The 18,705-nt window shown below is 41.1% G+C and overlaps 1 protein-coding gene across 4 annotated transcripts in view; it reads right to left on the reverse strand.

The window, feature by feature from the left end:
- Window positions 1-17,083, reverse strand: part of LOC126384994 (ninjurin-2-like) — a 43,162-nt gene extending 26,079 nt beyond the window's left edge. For all 4 annotated transcript variants that reach the window (XM_050036471.1, XM_050036472.1, XM_050036474.1 and 1 more), the window contains exon 1: window positions 16,905-17,083. In XM_050036471.1, the coding sequence (XP_049892428.1) occupies window positions 16,905-17,000 (96 nt within the window). In that variant the 5' untranslated portion in view covers window positions 17,001-17,083. The remainder of the gene's footprint in view (window positions 1-16,904) is intronic.
- Window positions 17,084-18,705: the final 1,622 nt, after the last annotated feature.

Below are 18,705 nucleotides of genomic sequence, written 5' to 3' on the forward strand. Positions count from 1 at the left end.
GTCTGACTTATCAGTGTCATTTCTGTTTGTCACTGATGCTGCTCTGTTCTGTTCCTGGGGGGTCTTTGCTGCTGCTCTCCCTGCCTTAGGCTTTCCATGTAGGTGTATGGAAGGGCAGGGAGGTTTGCTCTCTCTGCCTTAGGCTTTCCATGTAGGTGTATGGAAGGGCAGGGAGGTTTGCTCTCCCTGCCTTATGCTTTCTATGTAGGCGCATGGAAGGGCAGGAAGGTTTGCCCCCCCTCTCTGCCTTAGGCTTTCCATGTAGGCACATGGAAGGGCAGAGAGGTGTGCTCTTTCTGCCTCAGGCTCTCCATGTAGTCACATGGAAGGGCAGAGAGGTTTGCTCTTTCTGCCTCAAGCTTTCCTCATGGTTCCTCAAAGTTTTCTTTGACTGAAGTACATGTGTTACAAACATAATGTAACGTCCCTTGCATTGTATGCTACACATTCGAGCAAACTACATTGTTATTGAAATAACGTCATTGACTTTTGGTTTCACATGGGAAACAAACAGCGGTCTCCTGGGTGCGAGTCTAGAGTTTGTTTGACCCATGGACCTCGCCTCCTGCCCACTCTATATGAACCTTCTTGCTCTGTATTTAACAACACATGGTGCATTTCACACCACTACAGCGTGAGTCGCTGCGGCACCAAGGGCCATTGAACATGCGAGAGTTCGAAGTTTGATGAGTTGGGAATTAGACCAGTTTGGTTACTCTGTTGTGAGGACATAAATCTGTTTACATGCTCACACTGTGTGGACTCACTTTCCTTTTGGGAACAAAATGCAAGTCCCTGTAACGTAAATCATTATATTTTAGGGCGAAGACTTTGGTTAAGGTCAGGGTACGATTAGGTTTAGGTTAAGGTTAAGGTTAGAGTAAGTCTCCAGGAAATGAACGTAAGTCAATGTAATGTCCTCTGAAGTGATGGAGACACAACTGTGTGTGTGTATGTGGGTCTGAGAAGAGGTGAATGACTATTTGTCAAAGAGAAGTTACTGCTGTTTATTTTCCCTGAAGGGGTCAAAAGGGTAGATGGATATTCCTGCACACACACACACTCACTCACATTAATGCACAAACATAAATGCAATAGATCAGTAGAGGTGACTAAACCTCAGGCGGGGCATATATTAAGGTCTCCAGAGGCTCCTAAACATGATGTATATGTTTGGACAGAGCAGGCTTATGCAGACAGAACACTGAGAAAAAATTGCTGTGAAACATTTTATGTGTCTGGTCATGCGGAAGCTTCAAAATACAACGTGTGGGATTAGGGCTACATGTTTGGTAAAGCAGTAGCCAAAGTGGTTAAAGCATAAAGTTTTGTTGAGTATAAAATGGAGATGCTAATATCTGCTAATTAGCAGCTTTATAGCCAACATTTCATCTAAGAATGCAGACCAAGAGCTGGCACTATTTCTTGTCTCACTGCCTTTTAAAAGTTCAAGCACGAATGACATTTTGGAAATTTTTTACAAGTATTGGCAGAATATCTTTTGTGTGAATATGCAATGATTTTCACATTAATTGAACACTAATGAAAATGGAAAGTGTATTCCCTTGAGACTTGGTAATGTGGCTTCACACAGAGGACAATCAATAACAGAGAGCCTTTGTTTCACTTTTAGCGTGATCTCATTGTGTTGAAATCAACAATAGTCCCATGAGCACAGCAGGCACCGGGGGACATCAGCGACGGAGACTGGATGAGGTAAGGCAGAACCTCACCCACCTCCCACACTCGCTCTTTCCCTCCATCACTCCTACCATGCTCCCACTTTTTCCCAGTAAAATCACAAATGACCTCACACAGCTACATCACTCTATTGCATTAACCCAAATACAATGGTTGTATACTTGTACACAAAGCATAAAGTGGTGCTGTTTTGTCCTTGACCCCTGCAAAGACAACAGGCTAACACATGCAGGCAGCCTCACACGCCACATATGTATATGTTCACAGACATATACTGTACATATGTCAGCCGGACAGACTTACACACATTTGTAAGCCCACGAGATTGACCAGAAACATAAACGTGCCGGATCTTTCTCACACACACACTTGGTCTTATTCGATGACCTAACACTGGCAGTGGAGGAAAAGAAAACATAGATACAGGGAGCTCTGTATTTACCTTTGGATTCACATAAACACTCATAAATACACATGCTCCAAATTGGCTGCATAGCGACACATTTTATCAATAAACACAGGAGGTCAGATTCTGTGTGTGTGTGTGTGTCTCAGTTTGCAGTCCAATTAACTTTTTTTCTTGATTTCTACATACCAAGTTACCTCTCTCTCTCTCTTCCCCTCTCTCTTTTAGCAATTCTCCACCCTTCCTCTCTTGTGTTTGATGCCTTTCTTAAGAAATACGTCACCCCCAAATGACCATTTGTAAATCAATTACTCAAACATTGTTTTTCTCACATGCCTCTGGTGAACAAAGAAACCAAAAGCAAAGGAAATTCTTGATGAATTAAAGTCGCAGGGGTCTGCAACAAACATATATCAAAACATACGTTAAACAAACTCTCACACAGCTGGTGCAGTTTAACCCAAGTGTCATTTATCCAGTAGTATACTCAGTACTTCCCCAACAGATGACCTTTCCAATGGGGAACTGAACAGAATGTAAAACGTAATCCATCATTTTACCTCACTGAACACCGGAGCTGTTAGTCTACTGCTGCCTCTATCATTTAGTCTCTTAGCGTTATTGTGTGACTTTGGTGTTTTAAGAGGTCAGTTAGAATTCACCAAAGTCACACAATAACACAGTGAAACCACAGACCGAGGCAGTGGTACACCAGCAGCTTTCACTTTTTTTCAGCTGAGTCTGGCTTTGAAGAGAGCAAAGATTAATTTCACCTTCAGTTCACTTTTGAAATACTGAGGTTTTAGTAAAAAAAATACAGGTGTTTGGGAAGAACTGAGCATAAGACTTGATAAAAGACACTTGGAATACATGACACAAGTTGAGTGAGAGTAAATATGTTTGATAGTTTTGCTGTTGTTAAATGCAGATCACTATGACTTTAATTGACCTTTCGCTAAGTCCCGCCGGCTCAGACCAGGGTCCAACAACGACACAGCTGTGCTCCATTGACTCTAATGCAGTCGTTTCAGATTTCCTTCATTTTCAGGCTGGTTTTGTGGATTTCGTTACCTGGAGAGGTTGGAAAAAGATATACATTTCTTCTCTGTTCCAAAACCAAAATCAAACCCTGAAAAGTGTAGGGTTAGCTAGCTAGCTACTGAAGATATAGCCTACTGAATGTATACACATGCTGCTTTTGCTTTTTAATGATTTTAACAGTGAAAAAAAGACCGACCCTGCTGTACAAGAACCAGTGAAGGGAAGCAGGGAGACTTTGCTGATATTCAACCAGCTGTGTGTCATCACAGTGTGCGCAGATGAATGTTGTTTGACTTCCCCTGGAGATCCCTGCTCGTCTGGCAGCAGCACGGGGGCGAAGCCAAACACCGTTCATCTGCACACACTGTGATGCCACACAGCTGGTTGAATATCAGCAAAGTTTCCCTTTATATTCATTGTCTTCTGTGGCGATCAGCAGTGATGTGGTGGTTGACTTTTACACTGTAATCTGTAGCCTATAGTTCGGCTTTAGCTTCTAACTATCTCTGTAGCCTATAGTTCGGCTTTAGCTTCTAACTATCTTTGTCTTTTTAACCTGCTGTTGCTGCTGTGTCAGTTTGACATCCTGGATATATCCTTCAAACACAGACTGTAGACCCCTCTGTCTGCTTCTCTCTGGAATCACTGTTTCATTTTTCCAAAAATATGATCATATTTCTTCAGGAAGTGCAGTTAGTTACAGTGTGGGCTCCATGCTAACTCCGACAGCTTGATGGACCATCACAAAGGGGCGGGGCTTAGCAAAAGGTCAAGAGTTTTCTTCAGTTTTGGATTCTTCGCTCACCAGGGAAAAACAAAATTTTCTTCACAAATTCAACATAACACAGGGTGAGTAATTATTATACCAATGATCTGAAGGGTGAACTACCCATTAAAGGATTAGTTTAACATTTTGACTTATTCGCTTCCTTTCCAAGACCGAATTGAGAAGACTGATATCTTTATTGCATCTGCACACACACGATGCATTATACCCCCACCACACAGAGCCTCTAAAGCATTGTCTGTGTTTATGACATTGTACATGTTTATGTCTATTTTTATAGTTATGCCTTTCCACAGATGGTCGACCGCCCGTGTGTGTCTCTATATGTGATTGGCTGTGATCCAAGCACAGCACATGTACAGTCGATCTCTATGAGCTACAGATTCAGACTAAATGAAATGTATGGCACCTCAAACCGCTGCAGTTAAATGCAGCTGTATTACAAGTGCAGTTGTTGGGCAACTCACAATTCTCCGCAAAATAAATACATCTTTATGAATTCTAAGAAAAACATTTAACAGCTACATGTGTTTTTACAAGAGGGGCGTGTACGTCATTGAAAAGACCTACAGTGAACTTGGATTTAGAAGTTTGGTGTGCATTTTTGATTTATGTGTATCTGTGTGTTTGTGTGAGTTATAGTGTTGTGAGTTATGGTGTCCCAGCAGGGGAGCCTCGGCACTCGAGAGGGGGTTTCCCGTTCTTTCTTGGCAAACACGGCTGGAACAAGTGGATGAGGAACAAAAGTGTGACACAACACTCTTGGCCTAAAGCTGCAGCTGGTGATTTATTTCATGCGTAATAATCAGCTCAGGGTTTAAAGGATGATCGTGTAGTCAGCCTGATAAATAACGTCTTTAGGAAATATATCATCATGCAGAGTCTTTCACAAAACATTCAAGAAGACGTTGGAGAGAAGATTTTAAATCCTGCTCAAGTGGAACAAAGGCTGGTCTATGACGAGAATACTTGAGCTAGATATCTGCTGTGTCTCACTCTGTGACACAGTAATTGTGGGTTTGTGTGAGAGAGAGCAGGAGACACAGAGACTGGTATGTGTGTGTGTGTGTCTGATAATCTAATTGTTTATATCTGGTGGGATCTAAAGTTTCGTGTGGTATCACTCGTTGTTACTCTCTTTGCGCACGCTGTCTGTCTCCAAACCTTTTAAAAATCTGTTCCCGTTTCTGCACACACACACAAATGGCAGTGCATTGGGCTCTGTTCCCATAAAGCTGTTTCAGATTCAAACGGCCGAGTGGGCTGTCATTTCCCTCCTAAAAATGAAAAGAAAACACACCCTCCCCCCCTTAGACAGAGGAGGAAGAGGGACAGGGGGATATGGTAAGAGGAATGTGTCAATAAAGAAAAAAGAGAGGAGAAGATGATGAGAAATGCTGGCTTTGAGGAAGGAAGAGGGACAGACTTGGAAAAAGGATGTAAAACAAAGCAGAAAGAAAGAAAGATATTAAGTACAGTAGGTGTATAGTCATCTCAATACACAAACACACACTGGGTGAAACACTACAACATGTTAGTATGATCTTTATCCTCCTTTCTACCGCTCTAGAAATATATTTTCAAAACTACAAGTAAAAGTAGATACACTTGACATGAAAGCTTTTTAAAAACACAGATGTATGGTTGTCAGTATCTCAGAAAGACAGCTTGAATTCTTCTGGCTTGCAATAATGTTAGAGTGGAAACAGACGACAGCTTTTTACCCCCCTGACATGGTATTATTGTTGGCACCGCTGATGCAAAGACAACCGGATGGCTTTCCCTTTTGTTCAGAGCATAACAGCTACAGATTACCTTTAATTTACCTGGTGGCAACTTCAAATATTTAGTCACCCGTCTGCGTATCAATTTCTGATCATACCAGAATATATTAACACTGCAGTACGTTGACTGGTCGATAGTGGACAGTCACTCTGCTCAGGGCTGAGCTGTGGCTGATTTAGAGGCTCATGTAACCACTGTTCATACTGTGGAGAGTTATATTAGTAAACTGTAACTATAAAATGAAAGGATGTTTTGCTGCCTCTCACAGCAGCTGGAGTCTGAGAAAAAATAACTTAATTCACTGGGCCGACTGCTGGTGACTTTTAAGGTGGAACGTTAACTTGTAATGTTACTCAATGTGTGAGGTGAAGATGTGAATCCATCAACACACCTTAAATTTCATGTGACAACTTTGACACCTCTGTTCATTTTTATTGTCTCTCTTGGATCACATACACTTTAGTAATGAGTGGATCTTCAAGCGTTTAAAAATACATATTAATTTCAATTGGATTATGTGAACTGTATATATCCCAATCTCTACTCAGAGAAAAAAAAGCACCGCGGAGCATCGTTCCTGTGGGCTCCAGCAACACTAAACCCCTGAGCTTGCCTGAGAAGGACTAAATGCACAAACCCGCTATTTTTAAATATCCCATGGAGAGAGACTCTCACTGCAGCCTGTTTTATTTTGTTCTGAAAATGTCGGCGTGCAGCCCCGTTCTGTGGACGATAAACGAGGTGCAGACTGATAAAGGAGGAAATACATTGAGTGCTGGACGGAGCAGTGAGTGACAACAACCCTGCCCACATTTAAGGGTACTGTTTGCGGTGGGAATGCTAAGCGCACCTAGGTCTAAGTACATGTCTGAAGGGTTACTTTTGGTTCCACAGGTACCATACCAAAAGTGTTGGTGTTGGTGGAGATGGGGCTTTAGTGCTACCAGTGTAGCATGACTAATGCTAGCTATGCTAACTAACACTAGCAGCCAGACACAGACAGTTGTTTGTGTATCTTGAGCGTCGCTTTCTTGAAGCTCCTGGTTTGTTTTCTGGCTGTTAGCAGCAACCATGTTGCTAGCGCTACTGTCCAAAGCATAGGCTGTATATAAAGACAGACAACATGTCTCCACTTACTCCTACTGTACAAAAATTAAGTCAAAATATCCCAGATATAGCCGCTGCCATCTTGTGCTGATGACATAATTTGGAGCCAGAGCCTGCGCAGTAGTTTTCTCCGTGGTATCAAGTTCAACCCATCCAACAAATCGCAAGCACGCAGATCTAGCTGTCAATCATGACATCAAATCCCCTTTTTATAGCATCAGATAACTAATTATAACCAAACTTATATGAAAAATGATGTGTAATGAAATATACCTAAAATGACAAAAAACATCTTTAGGAAAAATGTATTCGACATGTACTTTGAATATTTAGTTTGGCCCATGTCTCATTCGTAACATGATGAGGGTGGGGTTTATAACCTATACTGCAGCCAGCCACCAGGGGGCAATTGAGATGTTTTGACGTTGTGTTTGGGGAGTTGTTATGTCGTTAATCTCAATTATGCAGTCTATGGTCCAAAGCAAGGAACAACTGTAAGAATCCAAATTTGAGCTAGAAACCCAGATTTAAGTGTTATGATAAAGGCACAGTACAACTCCGGGTAGTATTGATAAGTGGGCAGGTTTTATTGCTTAATGATGTAGTAGAAATGCGCAATGTTTGACGCACTTCCTTTGTGCCATAAATTGAACCTTCGTTTTGCCAAGAGATCGTACATGGCAGACAGAATTGCATAGTAGTGAAAACGAGGCTCATAGGGGACCAATCTAAAGCCATTACATTGTGCAATCTACATGTACTTCATGATGATAGGTTAATGCAAATAACTTGTCTGCTTCCACTTTAAGAAGCTAATATGTCAGTATAAGAGATTACACAGTCCAGGTGCTGACAGGGACATATGTTTCTGTTTCTGGTATCAGACAACTGCAGGAGTAACAACAGTGAAATGAGGAATGGTCCAGAAATCCAAATATGTTATTGGGTGTTTTATTGGGTGTGTTGGTTTATCATTTCAGCCACACTTTTGGAAAACTGGATCTTTCAACCATGTTTTAGTATTCCTACATTCATCAGAAAGAAATGGTTAGGGCCATTTCTCAGCCTTGAAAAATGCTCAGCTCAAGTTGCACACTGCATATGTTATGTCTAAACCTAAAACAATGGATGATTCATACATACACATGTAAGCACTAAAGTCTTTTCTGCTGCCGCTAATATGTCTTGCTGGTGTTGCAATGCTGTTCTGTATAGAAATATGTCACTACTGCTGCTACTAACACTTCTAGTGCCTTTAATAATTGTATGCACTTTTATATTGGATCAACTTTGCCTCAAGTTTTAGCACCGAATCACCAATTTGATAATCACTGAATTCTTGTGACTAAAAATCAAGTTTTTTGTTTGTTTGTTTTTTATGTGTTGGTTTGTTTGGGTTTTTTGGTGTGTGTTTTTGTGTGTGTGTATTTTAGGTAGCCTTGCGAAACATCTACAGATGAAAAATAGCCTTTTGGGTAATTCTGGCAAATTTTATACCATGTGTATTTATCAATTTTTGCCCTATCCCCTCTTAACTAAACTAAGCTAACCTAAGCTTAACTTAACTTAACCTAACTAAAAAAAGTAAGCTAAGCTAAGCTAAGCTAAGCTAAACTAAGCTAAGCTAAGCTAAGCTTAACTTAACTTAACTTAACTAAACTAAGCTAAGCTAAGCTAAACTAGGCTAAGCTTAACTTAACTTAACTAAACTAAGCTAAACTTAACTAAACTCAGCTAAGCTAAACTAAACTAAACTAAGCAAAGCTAAGCTAAACTTAACTTAAATTAACTTAACTAAACTTAACTAAACTCAGCTAAGCTAACCTTAACTTAACTTAACTTAACTAAACTAAACTAAGCTAAGCTAAGCTAAGTTAAACTAAACTAAATTAAACTAAACTAAGCTAAACTAAACTAAACTAAACTAAACTAAACTAAGCTATGCTAAGCTAAGATAAGCTAAGCTAAACTAAACTAAACTAAACTAAGCTGAGCTAAGCTAAGCTAAACTAAGCTAAGCTAAGCTAAGCTAAGCTAAACTAAACTAAACTAAACTAACTAAACTAAACATACAAAGACTGAAAGAGAGACACACACAGCCTAAACCATGTAATATATATTATACATTTTACATATTATGCCATAGTTTGGACAAAGAAAATATTACATGACGCACCTATTACACAACAACAGTCATTTAAAGAAGAGGCCCAGTTGGGTCTCGGATGAAAGTTCCCGGAAAACACACGCACACACACACACACACACACACACACACACACACACACACCTTCTCGTACTTCACACCCACACTCAGAATGTGGCATTTGCTGTGTAGGGGCCAAGAAGGGGTTACACACACACACACACACACACACACACACACACACACACACACACACATAATGTCAAAGAGAGGCAGCAATGTATTCTGGGAGGTGAGAGAAGTGGGAAGGAGATGAGAGGGACGGTGGTCATGGAGGGACATACAGCAGCAGACATTAAAGCAGACAAATAGAGCAGAAAAATATTCAGGTTAAAGTTGATGTTCAGAGAAAAATACAGGATGAACAACACCTGAGAATACAGTTACACACAGTTGCTGCCATTGTTGTGACACATGAAGACCTTGTTATTGTTGGCACGACTGACGTGTAAGCCCTGCCTTTAAGTGACACTGTCCTTGACCCTGAAAGGAACATGTAGTCACCACTAGCTGGCAGCCAAACATGATTATTTGTGTGGGTGAGGTAACACTTTAACAGGTGTTTGATGTTGCAAGCGGAGCACATTAACCGGTGACCTAATGTCTTGTTCTCTTACTTAACTGACTATGAGAAGGATTAAAGCTGTTGTACACAGACAAATATTACAGATAAGGGACCTCCTTCTTCTGAGAGTGTGACCACTCTGTCTCTGAAACATGGCCGCCATGCTTGGAGAGGCTGTGTGATTCCTATAAATTCTATGTGAGCACTCCACGCCCTGTTGCTGTGCTCTATACATAGAGAGTGACTTAGAGGTGTAAAGCCTTCACACCACAGAAATAGATTCATCATGGCAGCTTCACACAGACCCTGCTTGAAAACCTCATAAATCCAATTTCAGCAAATGACACGCTTTCCTTTGGACTTGATTCAGAGCTATGCCGAGTGCGACATGTCTGGATGTTGAGAAAATGATGTCATGAACTCAGAGACTCTAGAAACCTATTTGAAATCAAGCGGAAATCCAGCAGCACCAAAGTGTATTCAAAGTCTTCTGTGACTGTTTGACATACAGGGGTTTCATGTCAAAGCAGATTATACAAAGCCAGCTCATATCCCCATTGGACTTAAAGGGCAAATTCACACAGTTTGGGTCGAGTTAAATTTGTAACTAAAATCTCTTACAGACAAAACACCGTCTGCACTATGATTACTGGCCCATGGCACAATGTAACCACAAGGTGTTAATTGGTCTGTTGAATGACACCAATGGCACAGTTAGCCTGGGAACCAGATGAATCTACGAGCTCATGTTTTATTTGCTCTGGCAGATATGTCTGGTCTCCCCTTCCATTCAGACACATTTCCAGCTGACCTGCGTCTCAAGCCAATCACAACCATTTATCTAATATGGGGCAGGTTTGATATGATGACTGACAGTTTGCAGAGCCTTCACACTTAATACAAAATACACGGTGACATCATTTTTTGACTCTTGTATCCTCACACTACGGCAAGCATAAACCTAGCTTCGTAAAGAGGAGCACTGCTGAGGCATTTTTGAAGACAACCAAGATGGCTGCAGCTTATTTGGAACTTTCTGTTGAAGCACTATTGTCAAATTCTGATGGCTAAAATGGTAATTCACGTTCACAGCCATTGGTGCTACGCAATCAGATCATCTACTCACGCTGCAGACTGTTTAAATTTGTCCATCCCTTAGCACTCACACATCCTTCACAGCTCCGATTGGTTGTCGGTCTATCCCAGGGGTCGGCAGCCTTTACTTTTAAAAGAGCCATCATTGGCCAAAAAAAGAAATAAAGTATAAAGCCCAGTGAGTCTAAATTAGCCTATATCAATTAGCCTACAAATACTTCTCCATGAGCATTCTTTAATATGATTTACGACAAGGTGGCTACTCTGCAGTTGGCTATTTATAATTATTTACCACTTCAAATTTGCAGCGTCGGTGGTAAAAGCAAATTTATCTGTCCACAAGCTCTTAAATCCTCTATTTTCCTTCAAGACTCATGCTTTTTTGCATGTGGAATCCATCACTAGCCTTGCTAGAGAGATTCCAGGCTAGCCACCGCTATTGAAGTTCAGCAAAATTTAGAGGAAAAGCACCAGGTCATAGACATTTCACGCATATTTTAGTTGATGAAACGTTAAAACTTTTTTTAATTCGATGTATAGGCTACACATTGTTACAGCTGTAGAGTGCAATAATCACTGTAGGCATTTTGGTCAACAGCTGTTGGTAACACCCTTTGGAAATCAAAAACTGGAATGTTTGAATTTTCTGTCATTTGATAGCAACAACAAAATAACAAATGTCTTCAGGAATCTTGATAAATTATTTCATCCAAAGGGCAAGAAAAAACATCAACATGGTTGCGTTTCGGGTTGATTCTATGCCTTGGAAACAGCACATGATCCAGTCCGTTCTGCAGCTTTTGATCATATCAGTTATGGTGGTTGACAAGTGCATACAATGGCCCAAAACATTTCCATCAAGGGAAACGTGCTGCAGCTTAAGAAATAATGTTAATTCAAAAATACATTAAAAAAATACATGAAAAACTTGCTGCAGAAAGCCAAAAGGAAAACAAAACACTGACAGCAAAACATGATGCAAAGTCAAAAACACACAAAACCCAAAACAAAATTGAAGTTCTCCAGTCCTGAAGTAAGAGCCATGTGAATGTATTGCTTTTTATAATACTATCAAAGTCTAGAGCCAAATGTGAGAAAGAATACATTCCTTTTCATCAGCTCTTTTTAGGGATTTGTGTGTTTGTGACTTAGCATTTTTCTTGTGTCTGCTGAGTGTTTGCTGTGAATGTATTCTCTTTGGCTTTCCGCGGCATGTTTTTCATTTGCAGCACATTTCCATTGTTGTATTAGTTTTGGATTTTCATTCGTGTTTTTGAATTGGCATCATTTCTGAGGCTGCCGCACGTTTCCCCTAATGGAAAAGTTCTGGGCTGTTGTAGCGTGTTTGCGTTTGTCAGCAGACAGGATTTTCCATCTTAAGGGATTCTTGTGTGGCTTACAGTAAAATTTGACATTCATGACCTTGGAAGCAACAGTTGACAAAAAGACTAGAAACTCTAACTGCTGAGGATCATGTGATACAATCAAAAGCTCCGCAGCAGCTACAGAGTTGACCTTGTGGTATTTTTTTTTTATTAAATTTCAACCAACCTGGTTATCTCTTCCAATTACAAACTGAAATAACACCACATGTGATACCAGTGACCTTAAAGACTTGCCATAATGTATCAACAGTGGCTATAAATTACCAGTAATTGCTGCGCAGTACCAGTGGCAGGTTACAGATTGTAAGGAAAACCACATCTAATTATATAGCTGGTATTCTAAAGGAGAATATCCATTTCATATTGTACAGTAGCGCTGGCTCCTGCTCTCTCTAACATATACAACACCTGCTGCAGCTTAAACTCTAAGTGCAGTGGCAACCAGCCATCCATCTGTCTGTCAAAACAACATGGCAAACACATATGCGTCATGTAGTGATGATAACATCAATCATACACATGCAAACCACAAGCTTGATTTGGCATTGACATACAGGATGTGTATCATGCTGAGAGAGCGATTTCCTAAACACACATGCACACACTCATTTCCGCTTTTTTTCTGGAGGGATGACACATTTCTCTCTTCACATCTGCCGACATATCATTAAGCAACCAGGCTTGAAATGAATAGCCGTGGTAAGAACTGGATGTAAATATTTACATTCTGCGCCACATGATATGATCATTACTGCCATAGCTGGAGGCTGATGGTGGCCAAATGGTGCTTATCTGTGATCAAGAGTGCTATACTGCCTGACAGAAGCAGAGAGAAGAAACTGAATACAAGAGTAAAGTTAGAAAAAAAAAAATAGCCTAAAGTTTGAGGACTACTGATAAAAGAAAAGACATGCAGTAACTACAAACATCCTTTAGTTTTCTTGTCCATTTGCACTAATGAAAGTGTCAAATTAATTAATCTATGATTTTATACATTAAATCATATAAATGCTTCTATTTTCAGAAGCTGAGACAGCAGTTGCTTCTCTGCTAAGCTAGGTTTGTTAGCTTTTAGCAGGCCTAGCTTAGCTGGTGTTTAGCTAGGCCTGCTAACAGATTTAGCCACTCCTTTATTTATTATGTGCTGTAACACACTCATCTGCTAAGATTTTAAAGATTGAAAAAGCTGATTTTAAATGCAGGAAAACAAAGGTAAAGCTTTCACCAGCGAGCCTTAACTAGCTAGCGTGGAGTCAATTTGGTTTTACCAAGGCCCCCATGAAGTACACTGGGTTTTGGAGCCAATATTTGTCATGGCCAAACAGCATTACTGGAATTTCTGTGGTCTGTCATGTGATGCCATTCGGCCCAAAAAGACTTTTTCCCATAGACTTGAGTGTCACAAATGACTTGTTCCATTATCAAGATTTAATCCATTTGATGTGACAACATTTGGAAAGTCTACAAGAGCTGCAAGATTGAATAATTTTATACCCATTTAAGTTAGTGGAGTGCTGCGCTAGGCTGTGCTTGGTCATGCCCGGTGGTTGTAAGTCCCTGGTGTACCTGCTCTATGGGCCCAGTGATGTGGAAGCAGCACTGATCATCCAGGTAATTTCATACTGCAGATATAGTTCCATTTTGGCTTCATGCCGCACTGAGCATCTTTCATCTGTTGCCATCTGTTTTCCAATGAAAGTAGCCAACTCCAAAAATCGCTAAAAGTTGCCAGCTGATGTCACGTCATCAACTGCATATTGGTGACATCATTGTGCATTAATGGAGGCATTAAAACTTCCCAACACAACAGAAGAGCATGAGAGCTGCAGTGCTTGTACTAAAGTGCACCACGTTCTCATGCTTTTAATTCAGATTGTGAGAGCGTCAACATAACAATAGAACCTCACTACAACAGAACTCCCATGGCAACCAGTGACTCCTCTACTCCTCCCTGTTCCACATCTACTGTGTGGCACAAGAAGAGAGACGGGGAGAGATTTCTCAAATTTTCCCCAATGGTCTGAAAAGTTGCTGAAGTTGTTGCTTGTCACTACGTAGAAATAAAGAGGGTCTGAGGAGTTGTTAATACTAGCAAGACAGTCGCCAAGTTGGCAACACTGATTTGATCTGTTGTCTTTTGTAAGTTCTATGTTTTAATGATTTTATAGCTGGTAAAACAGTTTTCAGAAAGCCTAGGTGTAGCCTTAACTCCATTTCGGCCAATAATGTGTTTTGGATTTATTAGGCAGTAGAGATTGCTCCGGGGATGACGTTTCTCTGGAAGCTGACGTGGAAGTTAGCTTCACTGTCAGGGTTTGAATGTGATGTTCTGTTTCCTGTTTTATTTTGAAAGTCTCTTGTTTGTCTCCCCATGTTCTGTCAAGTTTCCTGCCGCCCTGACTGTCTGATTGCTTTCACCTGTGTCTCATTATCTCCCCTGCCAGAGTGTATATAAGTCCCTGTCTTCCTTTTGTTCTCTGCTAGATTGTCTTGTCCTTGGTGTGAGCTTTCCAGTGTTCTTCCTAGTGTGTATTGACCTTTTTTCGTATTCACACCAGTGAGTTTTTGCCTGTTGATTTGGTTACCTCTGCCTGCGCTGACTGCCTTTTGTGTTCTGACCCGGACTGCATAAAAACCCTGAACTTTGGATTTCGTCTCAGTCTGCATTTATGAGTCCACCATTGTGTCTGATAGTTGCTCTGGTTGCCTCGTCAAAAAGCCAATGGGATTTTTCCATTGGATTTGGGTTTAATGCAGAAAATAAGATCCATGACAAACAAACGTTCATGATACTTGCATATTGTTTTGTTTGGGTAAAAAAAATCTTCACAATTAAAGACTTTTTGAAGCCTAAATGCAGTTGCCACAAGTAAATAGCTAACATTACGCTTTAAACGAACTACACCATGATTTCATGACTCAACATCCTTCCACAAAGAGGCTGTAAAGCTGTGGTTGGCGTGATGACGTCCTTTAATCTCATTTAGCCACTTGTTAGCTACTGTCTACGTAAAAGCCTCAAAAATCACGAGTGGGCTATTTACAAAACCTGAAAGTCTCTTAAGCCTGCGTTAACCACAGACCTTATTTCAGATATCTAACCAAAAACTTTGAAACGAGGGAACCAGGAGTGCTAAAATGCTAACTTATTTCCGGCTCGTAGGACCCATTCTTGGAGCCCTCTATAGGCCTCTGTCTCTGCTAACAGTCATGGTGATCTTAATCACCATTCACATTGCATGTTAGTCATTTCAATTCTTGCTAACTGTTGCTAAAACCACCTAAAACACCAGCTGCTGTAACATCTTCCTGTGGTTGCAGTAACCACTGTGACAAATCACCCCCAACATAGATATACTGTATTTTAATGAATGGTAATATTGCTTGAGGTCTCACTGATGTGCAAGTGTGACTCATCAAAACACAAGAGGGAAATTCGCAGATTGAAAATGTGTGTGTGCGTGTATGTGTTCAGTTCAATGAATGAACAGAACCAGCATTCATGAGTGGTAAATCTGGACGCGGTTAGCAGGCAGCAACCTTATTTTTGCTGCTACATAAATTCATCCTGCTGACAGGAAGTGAAATTACAGATATGAGATTTTTACTAAATTGCTACTGATGAACTTTTTGTGTTGATTTTCTTATTAATGTTTTACAATACAATTAAATAAAGCCTAATTTAGACATAAAAGATGATTTAAGGAAAAACCACCGTTAGTTATGAAAAGAATTACCTAATTTTGCAAATTGCATGTGCTTCTTGACTGACAGCAGCAATATTAATGAACAAAAATCGCCAAAAGGCATCAAGAAGCTTTGTTGGTTTAGGTTTCATTTCACCTGCAACACTTTAAAATACTGCGATTAAGCGTATTGACTCTGGATGGCCCTGAAGAGAATGAGAATTACATATATACATACGCTACAACTTTTCTCCCACATCTGTCACTGTCTCACTCACACACACACACACACACACACACACACACACACACACACACATACACATGCAGCTTCTCTTGAGTAATAGCACTTTGTTCACCGGAGACTGTGCAGCTAAATATACCAGTAACTGATAGCCCTGTTGGTTGATGGGCAGGAACACTGCTGGCCCTGACACTGATACAGAGGATGAATTGCAAGTGCATGTGTGTGTGTGTGTGTGTGTGTGTGTGTCAAGGAGGCTGTCTGCATACCTATAACTGTAGTAAATGATGAGTTACAGGATTATTTGAAGAAAAAAAGATGCTGTTTTGAGTGATGCCAAATAAAAATACTACAAAATTTGATTCTTTAAACAAAAATAGGCCTTAAAATTGAGCACAAAGAGGAAAAAGAAAGACACGTCTTCAGGTCCCCAGCCCTACCCTGACCTTTTATTCTTGGCATTAGTGAGTACCTGCTCTGTTGACCAGTCGCTGCATTAGAGGGCTTTATTAGCCTTTGCACCCAGGCCCTAATTGATATTTGATGGATGTTGCGATCGTAACTTGGTCTCAGAATAGAGTACGGACACACAGCCGAACCCAGAGAGCCACACAGCAACCCTCTGATCCTCAGCTCTCACATAGGCAGGACATACCACAGCTCTGCGGCAAAGCTAAGACAGGAGCAGCGATTCAGGGTTGCAGATAGACCAGGAGTGAGAGGAAGGGAAGCGAAAGAGTGAAAGGAAGAAGGGTAGTGAAAGAGGGGGGTATCTGCTACACAGATACGTCTATTTTACAACTTCTGTCTAACTTTCTAAGTCTCCCCCGTCTGTCTCTACCTGTCTCTCCCTCCTCCTCACACAGTTTTCTTTCAGATTTTTTGGGTGCACTAACCTGCAGAGGGCCGCTGGCTGGCATGGTGGATCTCAGCGACGTCAGGTCGATGTCTCGGCCCTGCTCCCCTCTCTCTGTCTTCCCGAGTCCCTGCATAATAAGGCCCGAAGCGAGCAAGCGACCAAGCACACACACACTCGCGCACTCGAGTGTTGCCCCCACAGCGGTGAAAATGCTAATGCAAGGATGGCAGTGGTCGTTATGAAAGGAAATGACCCTGGACGCCAGGCACCAAGCACCAGGCAAGGCCAGGGAGGACAGCCGAGGGACAAACAAACGGCTTATTCACCCCCGTCTCTCTCTCTCTTTCCACTCTTTCAGCCTGTCTCTGTCTCCCTCTATTCTCACCCTGTACCAAATCCAGGTTGTTAAAACGCTGGAATACCAAATGAACCATCAAATTGAAAACCAGAGACAAATATTGTCACAGTGTTAGACTGTCACCATATTTAAAGTCACTCATGTCCCTGTATATGGCTCTGTTTGAACGACCAAACCAGTGCACACCAAGTTGGGTCTATTTGTGCTTGTTTGCTCAACAAAAACATTCTGCTGTATTTCTGTTAAGTTAACTGAGGTCAGACGTCTTCTCGTTAAAGTACTGAGGCTCCACTGTTAGGAGTTTACAGCTCTCTAAACCTGGGGACCCCATGGCTCTAACAGGGACCCAATGATACAGTGCCCACACAGTGGAGAGGCTGAGTGATATCAGGGATGTTAGAGTAGGTATCTCAAAACCTGGACAAATAAAATCTGTATGCTTCATACCACTACAGGTAAGTGAAATATATGGTTTGTACTTTGCTGAAACGATTAAGTGGCTCGGTAACATCCATGGATACAGTGCTATGTATCCACTGTAAAGTTTGCTAACACTAGCCACCGTAAGCAAATGGTCATACCAGATCAAGTAAAATGTGCATGGTTTATGCTCACTGAGGTGTCCCCAACACATGTTTTGTGCACTTGAAAATGATGTAACCATTTTTGCGTCAAGCTCAAAGACTCTGAAAGTTGTTGTAGCACTTGTGAATTTTTGTAACTAGGTGCCCACTGCACTGCACTTTTCGGTTCAGCAGGAAAGACTGGCTGAGCTGATTCGCCTGTACAGACATCTCTTCAACTCCTCAGTGGGAGACCACAGGGACAGTCTAATGGCCTTAAATAACTGGACAGAAATGGCCTGCCACACTTGGGGAAAGATGAGGCTTTTTGCTGCAGACTGTGGAAGAACATGAGCGATCGCTGTGAAAGCCAATAAACGGTCTCATGGAAAAAGTGGTGACACAGGGCAAATAAAGCAGTATAAGATAATTTCGACTTGGGGGTAAGCAACAGTTAAGCGGGATTTATACTTCTGCATCTGCTAATTAAGTTGACGCAGAGCCTACGCCGCAACCTACGCTGTAGCCTGACATACAAGTTGCGGTGACGCAGACCTCCTGTCTATTCTTGTAAGCTGAAACCATTTCCCTCAGTGGAAACGAAGCTTTAATTTCACAGATAAGAAACAATAAATTGTGAAGACAATAAAGCCTCCACAAAAATAGCATTTTAAATCCTGTGTGTGATTTATCCTGGATTCATATGAGCAGAAGAATCTCTGCTATTTGCTAGGCTAATTTATATAATGTAAAATGCCATGGGCTTGTGCTAATAACGTTAGCATGTTGTCTTTGTTTGGAAAACGTGTTAAGTATAAGACAGCTGTTTTGTCAGTGAACCTTGTGAGTTGTAATGGAGCCAAATTTTGTAACGTTACCTTTGATAAATGTTGCTGTTGTCCCTGGCTTCATATGAG

This window comes from Epinephelus moara, chromosome 23 (assembly GCF_006386435.1).
Source record: "Epinephelus moara isolate mb chromosome 23, YSFRI_EMoa_1.0, whole genome shotgun sequence".
Taxonomy (NCBI): Eukaryota; Metazoa; Chordata; class Actinopteri; order Perciformes; family Serranidae; genus Epinephelus; species Epinephelus moara.